The 15454-nt window shown below is 32.2% G+C and overlaps 1 protein-coding gene across 1 annotated transcript in view; it reads right to left on the bottom strand.

Moving 5' to 3' along the window:
• Positions 1-1591: 1591 nt before the first annotated feature.
• The window catches only part of LOC129216203 (dual specificity testis-specific protein kinase 2-like), a 115749-nt gene continuing 101886 nt past the window's right edge, over positions 1592-15454 (bottom strand). Inside the window, exons 11-12 of the mRNA XM_054850389.1 lie at positions 12011-13336; positions 1592-2844 (exon numbers count right to left, since the gene is read on the bottom strand). Of these exons, the coding sequence (XP_054706364.1) occupies positions 12012-13336 (1325 nt within the window). The 3' untranslated portion in view covers positions 1592-2844; position 12011. The remainder of the gene's footprint in view (positions 2845-12010; positions 13337-15454) is intronic.

Raw genomic sequence — 15454 nt, 5'->3', positions numbered from 1 at the left:
ATCACACAGTTAATGACAAGAGGAGTAATAAGGTGAAGTGTGACACTTAGTGACAAAGGGGAAGGGGGTCAAACATGTTGAGAAAAAAGTGCGACATCATTAAAGGATGGCCCATTAGTACTCCTTCAAAATCTTATTTTACTCCTTCAAAACTCCTTCATTTTATTTCTGAAATTGAGTATGAACCCTGTAAAGAACACTCTCGATCAACTCTCCTTTCGAACAATTTTTTTTTTCAAAATCAACCCATCCGTTTAGGAGCTAGAATGCCACAGACAGACACACAGACATGTCAAACTTATAACCCCCTTCCTTTATTTTTCGGGGGTTAAAAACAGAAAATATTCATGTTACTCATTGCTCTTATAAAAAACTTTAATGCCAAATTTTCACCTTCTCAACCTTTTTGATCCCGACATAATAAAAGAAGTCTGTATGAATGGTGGAAGAATTAATAAGCATTAATTTTTATGACAGTCTTCATTATTACAATATGTTGAGTATTTTCATACTGAGGATTTTAATTAAAATGATTTTTTTTCTTTGATAAAAAAAATTGTATTCCTAAATGCATTTAACCAGGAGAAATATGTACAATAGAAAACATAATGATTTTCTTAAAACCTACTTGTCCTGTTTCTATAATTGTTGTCATTGATACATAAGGTAAATAAATTACATGATTTGTAACTTTTTTAAAAATATTTAAACAAAATATGCGTCGATGTTTTCATTTTTAAAGTTGTGTAATGTACATCAGACTTGTGATTCATTTGTAGGTTCTGCGAAACACTTTCGAAGTTTAAGAATGCATGATTTTAATTTTACTTCCATTTATCGTAGATAGCTATGATTGTGAGGAAATGAATTTATTCTTGGTTATTTGTAATTATAATAATGTCTGAACTATCACAGTAAATTATTTCTTTGATTATTTATACTAGGCCCATTTACGTATTGTATTTTTCATAATAGTTATAGAGTATCAAACACTATTCTCCTTCTATCGAAATCTTTACGTATCATGAAAGGAAATTACAAGATTTTACTCTTAATTACGAAGAAATTAGGTGCACAAATATGAATAAACATTGCTTAACAATTAATTCATAAATCTTCATGATTTTCCTAAATTTTTTTTTTTTTTACGTGTCTAACCAAAAAAAGTTTTTTTTTTTTCGGGGGGGGGGGGGGGGGGTTTCAACGAAAAGTGTTTTTTACTAACCCTGTTTAAAAGCTGTTGCTTCCATAGAGATTTGTTTTTGAAGGTACATATTGATAACAAAAGAAACAAGTGCATGGTGAAAGAAAGTTTTAAAAATGCTTGTAGATTAATGACTTGAATTAAGGAAAGCTTCAAAAATTTGAATCATTTTGAAAGTCTATTATTCAAAAATTAAATATTAACTTTACAATCACTATTATTCTTTTTTTTTTGGCATTAATTAAAAAGCTAGTTCTACTCTCAACTCACCCACACAAGAGAGAACTAATGTAATAAAAGCATAAAAAATTCGTTATTAACAAAAACTTTCTTGAGACAGTAGATTAACATTGAGTAAATTCACAAGCTAAAAAAACGGACTCATGATTGATAAAAATAGAATTTTATTCATTTTTACAGCAAGCTCTGAAATGTTAAAGATTCAGTCCTTCAAAGAAGCATTTGGCTTTTTTCGGGAGCATATTTTTTTATTTGCGTTTATTGCCAACATAAAAAGCACACATTAGGCAAGATTCTTACGCTTGAAATACAATAGACATCCCAAATGCAACAGATGCAAACTACTAGATTATTTCTGATTCCAATAATTCAAACCACATACGTACAGTAATTTCTATTTCCCAACCTGCAACAGATTTTACTGTAAATAAATTAACTTGGCTTTTCATCTTCTTTTTGCTTCAAAATCATTATTAGTCAAAATATGAGTTAATAAACAAACCCATTCACAAGTTCCAAATCCACTTTCATTTGATTCTGTAAAAATAACTGGAGCAGCAGTCAAAGTTTCCTAATATGAGTCAATAAAAGATACTTGATCCTTTTTCCGAATTTTTGTTTTTCTTAAAATTATTTCCTTCAAATAAATAAATTTAAAGAACGGCATAGCACTTTGATGGAGAAAAGACTTCTAAATACGTAATATGAGATTGTTTAGTTCCACTGATTCAAACAAAAGTTAAACTCTAATGAAAAAGGGGGTCTCAGCTATTCATAGTCTCCCCTATATGAGGATAAGTTTATGAACATAATTTTAAAATAAATTTATTATGCATTTGAAGTGGTGTCCTTTGTATTTCAAACTGTGAAGTATTTTACATTTATGGAACATAAAAAAAAATCCAATGTTAATGTGTGTGCTAAAAAAAAAAAATAATAATAATAATTCCAATACATTATCATTCAATACATTAAGCATGGCATTTTCGATCACAGCTATGAACAATTTATCAAATCGGGCAGAAAATTATTTATTAGAAGTGATAAAATAAGACAATACAGAAGCTTAAAATCTTATTTCAACATAAAATGCTCAACTTTTGAAGAAATAAAAATAAATTTATAAAATTTGAATCAAAAGGTCTTGCAAGAATCATATTCATTTTGAGCATTCATTTGCACAAAAAAGCGTCAACTCATTCTTGCACCTTTCAATAAATATTTACATATTTGTACAAAAAATTATTTTCATATAAATTACAATAGAAACCATTTCTATTCTTTGGCAAATGAGATGTCATTATGGATTTAAAATATTTCATTTTGTGGGGAAGCGCTGCAAAGCAGATAACGAGCACACAAAGTTTTCACAACCTCTTCTGAATCCATCCACTCAGCATCTTAAAAGTAAAAAAAGATTTTTTTTTTTAGAAGTTTCTATTTTAAAACAGTAGAATCTTCTCCCTCTTAAAAAAAAAAAAAATGATTTTTTTTTTTTGTATAGTGCAATTTTTAATTAGAACAAAAGAATTCTCAAGGAACAAAATTAAAACTTACAATACAGCAAACAATTTTTGCCAGAACGCTGTTATAGAACCTCATTCAAAATCTACCTTAAAGACTTTATATCCCCCCCCCTCCTTTTCTTTCTGCAAATTTACAGGAAATATTTCAAAAACCTATCCATAACACATTTTTCTGAAAATTAATTTTTTTCCTTCAGAAACCTCAAATCCTTTAATAGTGCTATGGTGTTTTTTCAAGAACTTTTTTTGCACTTTTCATAAATACATTTTTGAAAACTTTTTACAGAGCAATTATTTAAATACGAGGCTTGTTTTTAAAGTAAGGTCCGTTTAGAAATAAAAAAAGAACCAGTATAGATAGAGCAAAGACATTTATTGCACAAAAATCTACCACCCTTAAGCTATATTTTGACATTGCTCCAGTGATTTTCAAAGCATTTGTCATAGCGTGGTATAGGTGTTTGTATACCTATTGGTACAAATTTGCCGCCTGTGTAGACAACCATGAGAACTCTTACAGGGCTTTGGCTGGGACATTTTTGAACATCCTCTGGTCTGCCCCCACCTCGCTTGCAGCAACTTTCATTTGTTTCAGCATCTAAAGTCTTTCCTAGGTGGTCTGTGGCACAACAGCAATAATGAGCTCAGAGAACATGTTACCCCATGGTTGACTACACAGGTGGCAATTTTCTACGAGTAGGTATACAAAAACCTGTACCATGCTATAACAAATGCTTGGAAAATCACGGGAGCAGTGTCGAAATGTAGCATAAGGGTGGTAGATTTTTTTGCAATAAATGTCTTTGCTTTATCTGTTCTCGTTCTTTTTTATTTCAAAACGGACCTTACTTTAAAAACGTCCCTCGTAATAATGCATTCATGCATAAAATTAAAAAATAAATAAATAAAAATTAATTTTAAAGAGAGAATTTAGAGTTTACTTTAATTTTTATTAATAATAAAGCTGAAAGTCTGGATCTCTGTGACGCGCGTAGCGCCTAAACCGTTCGGCCGATTTTCATGAAATTTGGCACAAAGTTAGTTTGTAGCATGGGGGTGTGCCCCTCAAAGCGATTTTTTGAAAATTCGATTTTGTTCTTTTTTTATTCCAATTAAAAGAACATTTTCCCGAGCAAAATTATCATATGATGTTACGAGTAAATTACCAAGTTATCATAACGTGGAACCATAACATGGGCAAGCCAATTGGCGAGAAATTCGCCATACATTTGTAAATGTATAGGCGAACCAAAAGACCTTTTAATGTTCTACTATGGGCAAAGCAGTGCGGGTACCACTAGTAATGAAATAAAAGTTTATAAAAGAAAGTTTATTTGGATTTCAAGGGGATTTGCAGAATACATCTAATGAACAGGGCTGCCACTGAGTTATGATCCTAAAAATAGTACAGGGGTAGAAGTGATCGACTTGCCACATATAGGACATTTTCCACAAGAAATATAGGACAAATATAGGATACATTATATGATTAGTTTCGCTATGAAAAAAGAAATAATACATATATATTATTTAGTTATTCTTATCAATGATTTTGTTTAAAAAAAAAAAAACCTCTCAAACAAAATTATAACTTACACCTGAAATGACTTTCCTGTAGTTGAAAGAATAATTTTTGAAAAAAGTGTACTTTAAAGACAAAAAAAAAAAAAAAAAAAAAAAAAAAAAGAACAAACTGAAATCTATTGATAATTAACACAGCAACTCACAAGTTTTGCAGGGATAGAAGTGTCACAAACATTGTTTATATTAATAAATAAATAAAAACCGTCTTTGTGTTGAGAACTAACAGGAAATAACATATGCTTTGTAGCACAAAAAAAAAGATATTTTGTGCTATAAAATTCCACAAAAAGAAAAGATTGTAAAAAGAATATAAGAACATTCCGATCAGAAAATGCACTGAACACAAAAACATACCAGCGAAAACGAAAAAGAAAATCCGCTGGAAAACAAAACTAACTGCTGTTTCCAAACGCAAAATTCTTAAACCAATTTCAGACTTTGTTCTCGAAACTACACTCACTGCAGTGACGTCATGCTGTAGTCAATCAGAGAGGATGCTTGTTGCAGGATTTAGTCAGTTACGTTTGTTAATTTAAAATTCGTTTGCACACGTACTTTCGACGAAAAATCCGAAGTCAGATGATTTATTTACTGTTGTTTTAAAGAAATAAATTGGATAAAAAACGGAAATATGGGAAATATAAGACATTTTTCAAAAATATAGGAAATATAGGACGATTTTGATGCTTTTTTTGAAAATATAGGAAATATAGGATATATAGGACCACTTCGACCCCTGTAGTAGTTTTAGTAGCTTTTTAAATGAAAAATAATCTGCAAAACAGTTGTCAAACAAGGAAAATGGTATCTAAAATAGTCTCCCATTGTTTTTTAAATACTATTGATGTTAAATGGTGTTCCCAACATGATTTCATACCAATCTTATTTTAATAACAAGAATAAAAGTTAGCATATATCAGAAATATTTATAAAATCACCGTTGAAAAATTTAAAAGTTATTAAGCCTAATAGAACAGAAATTTCATCGTTTGTGCGATCTGATTTTAAATTAGCGTTCAGAAAGTTGCCACTTTTTTTTTCTTGAATGTGACTAAATAAAATTTTGTTTTTGATTTTAGGTGAAAATATCACCTTTTGATTATTATTTGGCAATTTATATTCTTTTTCTTTTTTTTTTTTTTTGTACTTCCAGCAGAAAATAATCAGGTAGGTTGCGCTTAATTTATTCGGGAATTTTTGATTTGCCGTTTTCTTTCTTTAATAATGATTATTTTGGCGGGAAGTTTTTACTATATTTTTTTTCTCTAATTGAAGTCTGATTGTTGAACATGTGTCACTTGACATGTCTTATTTTCGAGGTAGCTGTGCAAAGCCGGGCGATGCAGCTAGTTGTTCATAAAGTTAAAATGTATTTACAAATGTGAAGCAAGTAAGATATTGCATAAATAAATGTTAATCACTGTAGTATTTTATATGGTACACCAGGCTTTGAAATCACAAAAAAAAAAAGCTTAACTCTTAAATTTACTATCACTTTTTCAGAAAAAAAAAACAATTGTAAGCTTATATTTAGATATACACACTTAAGTTTTATTTACAATTGCAGAAAAATGAAAATAATAATAATGATAAAGCTGAATACTCTATGTTTGTTAAATAAGCCATTGAATCAGTCAAACTACAGTAGACCCTTGTTTTACGCGGGGGTTACGTTCAATGGATATGCTGTGTAAATTGAGACCTAATAATAGTGTTAAAAGAGGGATTTGGTTCCGTAGATAACAAAATACTTCATTCTAGTGATGACTAATTGTATAATTAGTTTAATGTGCACTTATATCGACTTTTATGCACAACATGCATAAAGAAAATATAAATTAATTTCATGTCCTGTTTATAAAGAGGAGCTGGCTATGATATTCTTTTGACAGTCATTAAGAATTTTTCTCATTGTTAGCAGAGCATTAACACATCCATGATCACTTGCATCATTTCCAAGATAGAATCTTCCTTCACTAACAAAGCAGAAAGATCATTTCTATTGTCTAGGGCTGGCTCAAAATTTTCAATGTGAACATTTTTGGTTGTACGTCACCGATATCGGTATCCTCGTTGGTTTTGGCCTCCTTTGTCACTCCTAAAAGCTCTTCCAGTGAGTTTAACAACTTTACTTCTGGAAAGAGCTCTGGAACCAATCACACAAAATGTCTCCAGTGGCCCAAGCTCGATTATTAGCATGTCAAAGTGCAGTTGATTATGCGTAATTTGCTATCTTTAGGAGTTCGGATTTTGAAAAAGGGGAAAATTTTATCTGCATTGCCGCATCTACGTAAAACCGAAACTTATCCGCGTAAAATAAAATAAGGTGTCAAATCTTACACCTCATATAATCCAAACCTCGTAAAACAAGGGTTTACTGTACTACATATTTCCTTCCCAGCCAGGAAATACAAGAAAAAAAGGGTTTAATTGCCAACCCCAAAAACCGAAACTTATATTCCCCTTCACAACGTTATTATTGTCATTCTGAGGATATTGTTTTTGTAATGGCAAGAAATCAGGTGCCTCATGGCGCCAGAAGAAAAAAATTAAAAAAAGGGACTGTTTTACTTATTCTTGGCAATAAGGGCGAGCTAGCCCATTTGGCGGCTTTTCGCATAATTGAGCAGACCTCCCCCGACCCCTCCAGAGTGATTTCAAAATTAAAAGTTCGGCCGATGATACTCGAAACGGAAGCATTTTTTAAAATTTTATTTCCATTTTTTTTACATTTATTGTATTATTTATATTTTTGTCACTTTTAGGCCAAAATAATAGCAGTTTTTTACAAAATAGTTGTTTTTGGCTTAATTTAGGCTCAAATAGTCGTCATAGTCTGCAACTCTTCAAAATAGTAGCAATAGTCGCTTTTTAGCCTACTTTCCCAGTAAAAATCAGAGAAAGAAGAAAAAAGCATGAAAGAAGGCTTAATACATCTTAAAAATATCCCGAAAAACAAAAAAAAGTCAAAAATAAATAAAATAGTTAGATAAATATTGAAAAATTAAAAATTGGAAAGTAGGGTATTGAGATGGGGGAAAATGTCTGTCGGTCTGTCTGTCTGTCTGTCGGTCTGTCTGTCTGTCCCCCCCTAATAACTTTTGAATGAATAGTCCGATTCGAACAAATTTTTTTTTGTTAGAAAGATCTCGGCGAGGACATCTCATTCCCATAATTCATTTTTTGATTTGAACAATTTTTCGTTCAATTTTGAACAGTTAAAAAAACTTAACATTAGCGCCTACGGGGAAATTCAAATCAAAAATAAATCTTGAACTTAGAAGCGAAGTGGCTTCAAACAAACTTTGTAGGGAAAAACTTTTGATAAAAAAACATGTATTGAAAATATCTTTTTGATTTGAACAAGTTTTTGTTCAATTTTGAACAGTTTAAATCTCTTAACATTAGCGCCTAAGGGGAAACTGAAAGTCAATATAGATTCCGAACTTAAAGGTGGATTTACTTCAAACAAACTTTGTTGGAAATAGCTCTTGACGACCTACTCCCGACTCCGACTCCGAGAATTTAGGGGCACCTGACACCGACTCTGACTCCTGTTCCCGACAATTAATCGGACTCCGACTCCCCGACTTCGACTCTGACTTCGTAGCTTTGGCAAACATTTATGCACGGAGGACAAATGACTGACTCCGATTCTTGGATATTCGACTCCGACTCTTTTATCCCAAAATGAGATTGACTCTGACTCCGCTGCACTGGTTTTAACTGTGAAATAATTATTGTTGATATGATTTGTTTTTATTTTCACGCTAAAGTTTTAATTTAGGTATTTAGTTTTCGGTGAATAAACTCGAAAAATATGCGCAGACGATTTTTTTTTTTTGACAATGAAAATTATTTCTTTAAGTTGACAGTTTGTTTTTTTTTATTTTGGTAAGTGCATTAATTCGTTTAAAAAATTATTTTTGGCAACAGGGGAAAAAGAAACCATTTTTTTTTTATGATGTATTTATTTTAATGAACTTATTATTATTATTTTTTCGTTTTGAAAGCTGTTAAAAATTTTTTTTAATGGAAAGAAGTGTATTAGCTGCTCTGTTTAAAAGGTGCTGCTATTTTATTTGTTCGTTTTTTTTGAAGAAAAGTAAGGAATATTTTATTCTTAGAAATCAGCTTAAAATATTAAAAAATATATGTTTGAAAAAATTTGCGATATTAGCTATTTTTGAGAATATTGATCAGGTACTAAAGTAGGCTCGTCTAGTTCTAGACGGAACTTCTTGTTTAGTCTGCAGTGGCAGCCTGGTATTACAAAAGAAATTTATGCAATTGTACTGCTTTTTAGCCTACTTTCCCAGTAAAAGTCAGAAAAAGCATGAAAGAAGGCTTAATGCATCTTAAAAATATCGCGAAAAACAAAAAAAAGTCAAAAATAAATAAAATAAATAAATATCAAAAAATTAAAAATTGGAAAGTAGGGTATTGAGATGGGGAAAAATGTCTGTCGGTCCGTCAGTCTGTCCCCCCCTAATAACTTTTGAATGAATAGTCCGATTCGAAAAAACTTTTTTTTGTTCGAAAGATCTCGGCGAGGACATCTCATTCCCATATTTTACTTTTTGATTTGAACTATTTTTTGTTCAATTTTGAACACTTCAAAAAACTTAACATTAGTGCCTACGGGGAAATTCAAGGCAATTCCGAACTGTGAGGCGAATTTGCTTCAAACAAACTTTGTAGGAAAAAGCTTTTGATGAAAAACTTGTATGTAAAATATCTTTTCGATTTGAACAATTTTCCGTTCAATTTTGAACAGTTCAAATCCCTTTATAATAGCGCCTACGGGGAAACTGAAAGTCAATGTAGATTCCGTACTTGAAGGCGGATTTACTTCAAACAAATTTTGTTGGAAATAACTCTTGACGCCAAACTCCAGACTTCGTCTCCGAGAATTTAGGGGCACTTGACTCTGACTCCTGTGCCCGACAATTAATCGGACTCCGACTCCCCGACTTCGACTCTGACTTCATAGCTTTGGCAAAAAATTATACACGGAGGAGAAATGACTGACTACGATTCTTAATTATTCGACTCTGACTCCTTTATCTCAAAATGAGATTGACTTTGACTGCGACTCCGCTGCTATGGTTTTAACTGTGAAATAGTTATTGTTGATATGACTTGTTTTTATTTTTACGCTAAAGTTTCAATTTAGGTTCTCAGTTTTTGGCGAATAAACTCGAAGTCATTTATGTTTCTACATAAAAATATGCACAGACGATTTTTTTTTTTTTTTTTGACAATGAAACGTAGACTAATAATATGAGTAGAACGAGCTTTCCCAAACTTGCTGATGAAAAAATTGGTTCAAGGATACATCATTGACTAGTGGTAGGCTTGGGGAAAACTTTGGCAGCATGGTTGCTAGAGGGCAACATTATCTATAGTTTTGCACTCGACATGTATTTTAAGACGTAATGTGTTTTCATTATAATTTTTTTCCAGGTGCAGAGATTGAACTGTTTTTCTTTTAGTTATGCATTATTTTGACATTAGTAATTAGTTTTGATCACAGTTTTCAGTAACTTATTTCATTCGGAACTGCTACGTCAGCGTTGGCGTAAACGCAATGGTGTAAACGTTTTGCATTAATGCAAAAATGTACTAATTGGTATCTTAAATTGAAATTATAGGTAAAAATCTTACCGTTTGCTGATTCTTTTGGGGCACTTGCATCTTTAATTGCTTAGAGAGTTATTGAAGTTGAATAAAGAAAATGCACAATACTATCTAAACGAAAAACTAACTATATTGACAAAATATTTACAACTTAGAATAAGAAATTTACAAATCGGACTCCATAAAAGATCATTCTTCCATGTTCCATCAATTCTATTTATTTTATTACTCGCGGGCGTTGATCGACGGCTACGATCAACGCCCGCTGTTGCTAGGATATCCACCAGTCACATGGTTTGGTTTATGAGCAGCAAAAGGGTTGCCATAGCTCGGTCTATTCTTATTATAAGTCTATGCAATGAAAAGTATTTCTTTAAGTTGACATTTTATTGTTTTTATTTATTTTGGTAAGTGCATTAATTCATTTAAAAAATTATTTTTGGCAACAGGGGAAAAAGAAACGATTTTTTTTTGATATGATGTATTTATTTTAATGAGCTTATTAATTTTAATTATTATTTTTTCATTTTGAAAGCTGTTAAAGATATTTTGTAATGGAAAAAAGTGTACTAGCTGCTTTGTTTAAAAGTTGCTGCTATTTTATTTGTTCGTGGTTTTTTTTTTTACGCATCTAATTTTTTTAGATGAGTGAGGAATATTTTATTCCTAGAAATCAGCTTAAAGTATTTTAAAAATATGTTTGAAAAAATTTGCAATTTTAGCTATTTTTGAGAATATTGATCAGGTACTAGAAAGTAGTATGGGTATACAGGAAAGTAGGCTCGTCTAGTTCTAGACAGAACTTCTTGTTATTCATTTTGGAAGGAGCATTTTTGTTCTGACTAAACAATCTTCAACACGACATCATTTTGAATACGCGGCTCCATTTTAGAAATGCGTTGCTTAAAAAGTAGCGCAAAACATTAAACTAATCTTTTAAAAGGAGAAATAAAGTACTTGAACGAGTTTAGGATCATCAAAAATGTATATTTTACTAAATCGAGTAAGAGATATGTTTTTGCGTTTGCAAATTTTGTAAGGCGTATTTTTCAAAATGATTTTCGTAACCAATTTGCGGTTGTGAGTGATTTTTGCTTCTATTTTGAAACAAAAATATTAAGATTTTGCTTCTTTTACTGTAACCTTATTACATTCAGCACATGATGAATTTTCAAGCGATAAATAGGGGTTTTACCAACTTGAGGTGCAAAATCCTTTCTTTTGAAAAAAATGGCACCCACATGCAATTTATTATGAGAAAATTTTGAAAGGTCTTAATTACTTTCTCACTCTTCATTAATATTAACTCTTATTACTTATTATTTCTTTTCAGTACTCTAAAATTAATACTACTAAAAACAATTATTTTGGCTAATTTTTCAAAAAAAATCTTGATTATTACCCACCCTCTTTCTCCTAAAACTAACATGTCAAAAAATGGGGGGGGGGGGGGGGGGGTGCTTTCGGGATTTTATGATATATATATATATATATATATATATATATATATATTGTATATATGTAATATATATGTTTTATATATATGTATATATAAAATGTATATATATACATATATATATACATTTTTTTCACTTTTAGCCATTCATTTACTAAAGGTTCAAACCTCTAGTCAAAATGCATTTAGTTATATATATATATATATATATATATATATATATATTTCAAAAACAATTTTTTATTAATCTTTTTTCCTTAAAATATTTTTGTAAATTAGACCGAAAAACAAAAGATTGCGCAAAATGATGTGCTTCAGCTATTTTTTTTTTCGAAGACGGAACTTAAAAACTAAACTTACCTTAGAGATCAGGTGAAGTTCTCATGCACTTAGCAAGTCTACTTCCTTTTTTACACATCTTGGAAATATTAAAATCAGCACAACCAAGATCATCCTCAGGATGAAATTCAGGACCGGATTCGATATGACTAGAAAATTCGATTCCAACAACAGATTCCTTTGAGCCACCAGGATTTGGATTAGTGTACAACTTGGGGTTCTTTTGCCAAGCAGCATTATTGGGAAACTGAAGCGACTGATCTTTTCCAGATTCTACAGGAACCTCATAATGGCTCAAGTGAACTCTGCAGCAGGCACAAGACTCATCAGAACAATAAGAAGACGGACGTTTCCTACGTCTTCCAATGTCGTGGGAAGGATCAGACCAGGGGTCAGAGACATCATTTGAGGTCCAAGATGGCACATCTTCGGGACACTGACAACACTCCATAGACAAATCGCAAGCACTGGTTTGATCTGATGTGCTGAAAAAGCTGGATTCATCAGAAGAGTATCTCAGTTTGGCACATGATGAAGGAGTAGTTTCTATGAAACTCATTTCAAAATCATTGGAAGGCTTCTTGCCTTCAATGGGATTGCTACATCCATCTTCCATTTTGGAGTCATTCATTTGCTCCAGCAACAAGTCACAGGCACTGTTCCTGTCACCCACACTGAAGAAACCAGACTCCCCTGAGGAACGCCGAAGCTTCACAGTCTTCACTCCAAAGGCAACTGGTGTCGGTGAGTTGCATGTCATAAAAGCCTGTTCTACTTTGGCATCTTGTGGAATGAACCTAGAATCTTCCAGTTTGCAATCGCTCATCTGCTCTTGGACGGAATTGTATCCTGAAAATGACTCATCTGCCTCAAATGGTGACAGAGAAGAGGGCGGACTGTACGAAGGACCGGGAGATGTAGATCTAGGTGAGAAGATTGAATTCACAAAGATAGTCTTCTTGAGTAGCACAGGCGACGTAGGCAGAGACTTAGAGAGAGCATTTTTTGAGCTGCAATTTGAGGCTCCGTCTTGTAGAGGATTGCTAGGGACTGATGAAAATGAATCAAATTTGAGCGAGTGGCTCGGATCAACTGTTTCAAAAGAAGTGGACTCTTCTAAGAACTTCTTGCCCTTCCAGAAACGAGGCAAAGAAGCAAAAGGATTCTGTGAGTTGCTGCTTGGTTTGTAGTGAGGGTCCTGCATTGACATGGCTTCCCCAATGTGCTTTGGTGTGACGGGTGATGGAGTCGATACTTGCAATGCAGGCGTTTCTGTTACTGGAGTACAATCTTTTTTCGACTCAGCTTTATCTTGAGGTAGACTGGTTCGAGTCCACCCATGGGCAACTAAAAATGAAAAACAAAATGTATTGACTTAAAATATTAAGAGCTTTCCAAATGCGACAAAATAAGAGAGAGGAAACACTGCAGGTGGAAAAGTACAAGTAATTTGAAAAGGTCAACACATATCAGGGCTCCCAACAGATTACCGTTTGCAACTACTGAAAAAAAAGGTACTTTTAGTCTAAAAAAGTGGTTTGAAATTGGATTGCAGGTGTAATATTGGCTGTAGTCATACATTGAATGTTGGTTACCAAAGTTTTCAGCAGTTAGATAAAATTTATCTGATTTATTTTAGGTTCAGCAACATGAGTGTGTTTTTAACTGGACACAAGTTGATTTCGTCCATGCTATTAGTAAAAACCAGCCAAAACTGGATTTTCCAAAAATTGAACTATCCAGAACTAAATTACATGAGTGAAAATACACTAAGAATAAGTCTAATTAAGTATATGCGTGTTGCTGTATAAACATAAGAAAAAGGATTTGTATTTATAAAAATTGAATTTTCCATATTAAAACTAACTTTGTAATTAAATTTCAATTTTTCTTGTACTGATACTAAAAAGTGTACGTAGCTTAAACCAAGAGCACAATTTTATTAGAAACTAGCTGTACCCGACGCGCGTTGCTACGCCAACAAAAAAATACATCATTATACTGATTTTCATGACAATCGGTTGAACGGGGCAGAAGTTGCTACTCTGCAGTGTCACCTGGTGGCGAGTGGCTTCAATGAGCATATTATGCACCTTCTCCGTGGAAAAATACATATATATAGCAATTTTCATAATAATCGGTCCAGGTATCAAGTGAAGCCATCACTATACTCAAATTTTGTACTCACACAGTTTGGAAGATCAATCAATCGCTAAAAATATCAAATAGAAAAAGTTTTAAATCCCCCCGTTGCATGAAAAGCCATAAAACAATAAAGAATTTATTTGTTCAAACTCAAGAAAAATGGCAACAGCTAACTTCTTATCAATGAGATCTTTCACGCGACTTAATTTCTGCAGCCGATAATTTTATTTGTACAGGGTGGCGACAGGAATTGTGAAAAAAAGTTCCCTGACTTTTCCCTGATTTAGTTCACCAATTTTCCCTGATTTACGTTACCAATGATAATGCAGGGTTGCCACGGAAGTTCAAGAATGAAATTCCCTGACATTTCCAGGTTTTCCAAGTGGTTTTGAGAAAAATTCCAGGTTATCGATCTCCACCTTAATTTTGCAACATTAATATATACATCTCAAGTTTTGATAAAACTTACCTCATTTTCAAACTTTACAAACAATGGTTACCAAATTTAATTTACTCAAGCTGAAATAATCAAAAATATGTACTAAGGGTGGTTCATTTTTTTTTCTCACAGCTCGAGTTTAAGACACCCCTTATTTTTTTTTAGACTTACTAATATTATTGTGCTGTAAAAGTTTTAGCTTCTTACTCAAATTTTAAGAGGGTGCTCAATGACCCCTTAATTTAACATTAGCTCTAGCACAGAAAAAGTCAAATTTAGAAACATTTAATTTCCCCAGCTGTTTTTTTTTTATGTAAGTAATAATTTTATTGCTATGAATATGCATATAACTCATGTAGATTATAGTATGTATCATTGTTTTTTCAGTTCAATGTATTTTTTAACCCCCTCCTCATACTTATGAAGTTTGAGGGAGGGGGTCGAGCACCCTCTTTTAGTTGGAATAGGAAGTTAAAATTCTTCCAGAATTTAACTATCCACAAGTCTAAAAACATTGAGTGGTGTCCTGTTTTCTAGGAGAAACCTTTTTTTTAAAGTGTATTTTTGAAATACCCTAATGTACTAACACAAGTGAAGCAAATCACTGTAATAAACAATTAATGTAAATGTAGCATATCTAATTTTCAATAGCAAGGAGCCACTGCCCTACATCAAGTGAAACTGCAAAATTAACAACTGTGACATCTGTATCACAAAAATAAAGTTAATTGCTAACATAATCTGAACTAAAAACTTATGAAACCTAAACTTTTTCAATCCATTGAATTCAAAGTGCTTTTCGACTTTGTAAAAAAATCATGCATCTTTTAGCTTCACATATTTCCCCTGTTTGTTGCTCAAAAAACAGGGGTGCTCCCCCC

The sequence above is a fragment of the Uloborus diversus genome, chromosome 2 (assembly GCF_026930045.1).
Source record: "Uloborus diversus isolate 005 chromosome 2, Udiv.v.3.1, whole genome shotgun sequence".
Taxonomy (NCBI): Eukaryota; Metazoa; Arthropoda; class Arachnida; order Araneae; family Uloboridae; genus Uloborus; species Uloborus diversus.
Note: the sequence above shows the minus strand (reverse complement) of the source record. Positions and strands in the feature narration are given on the sequence as shown.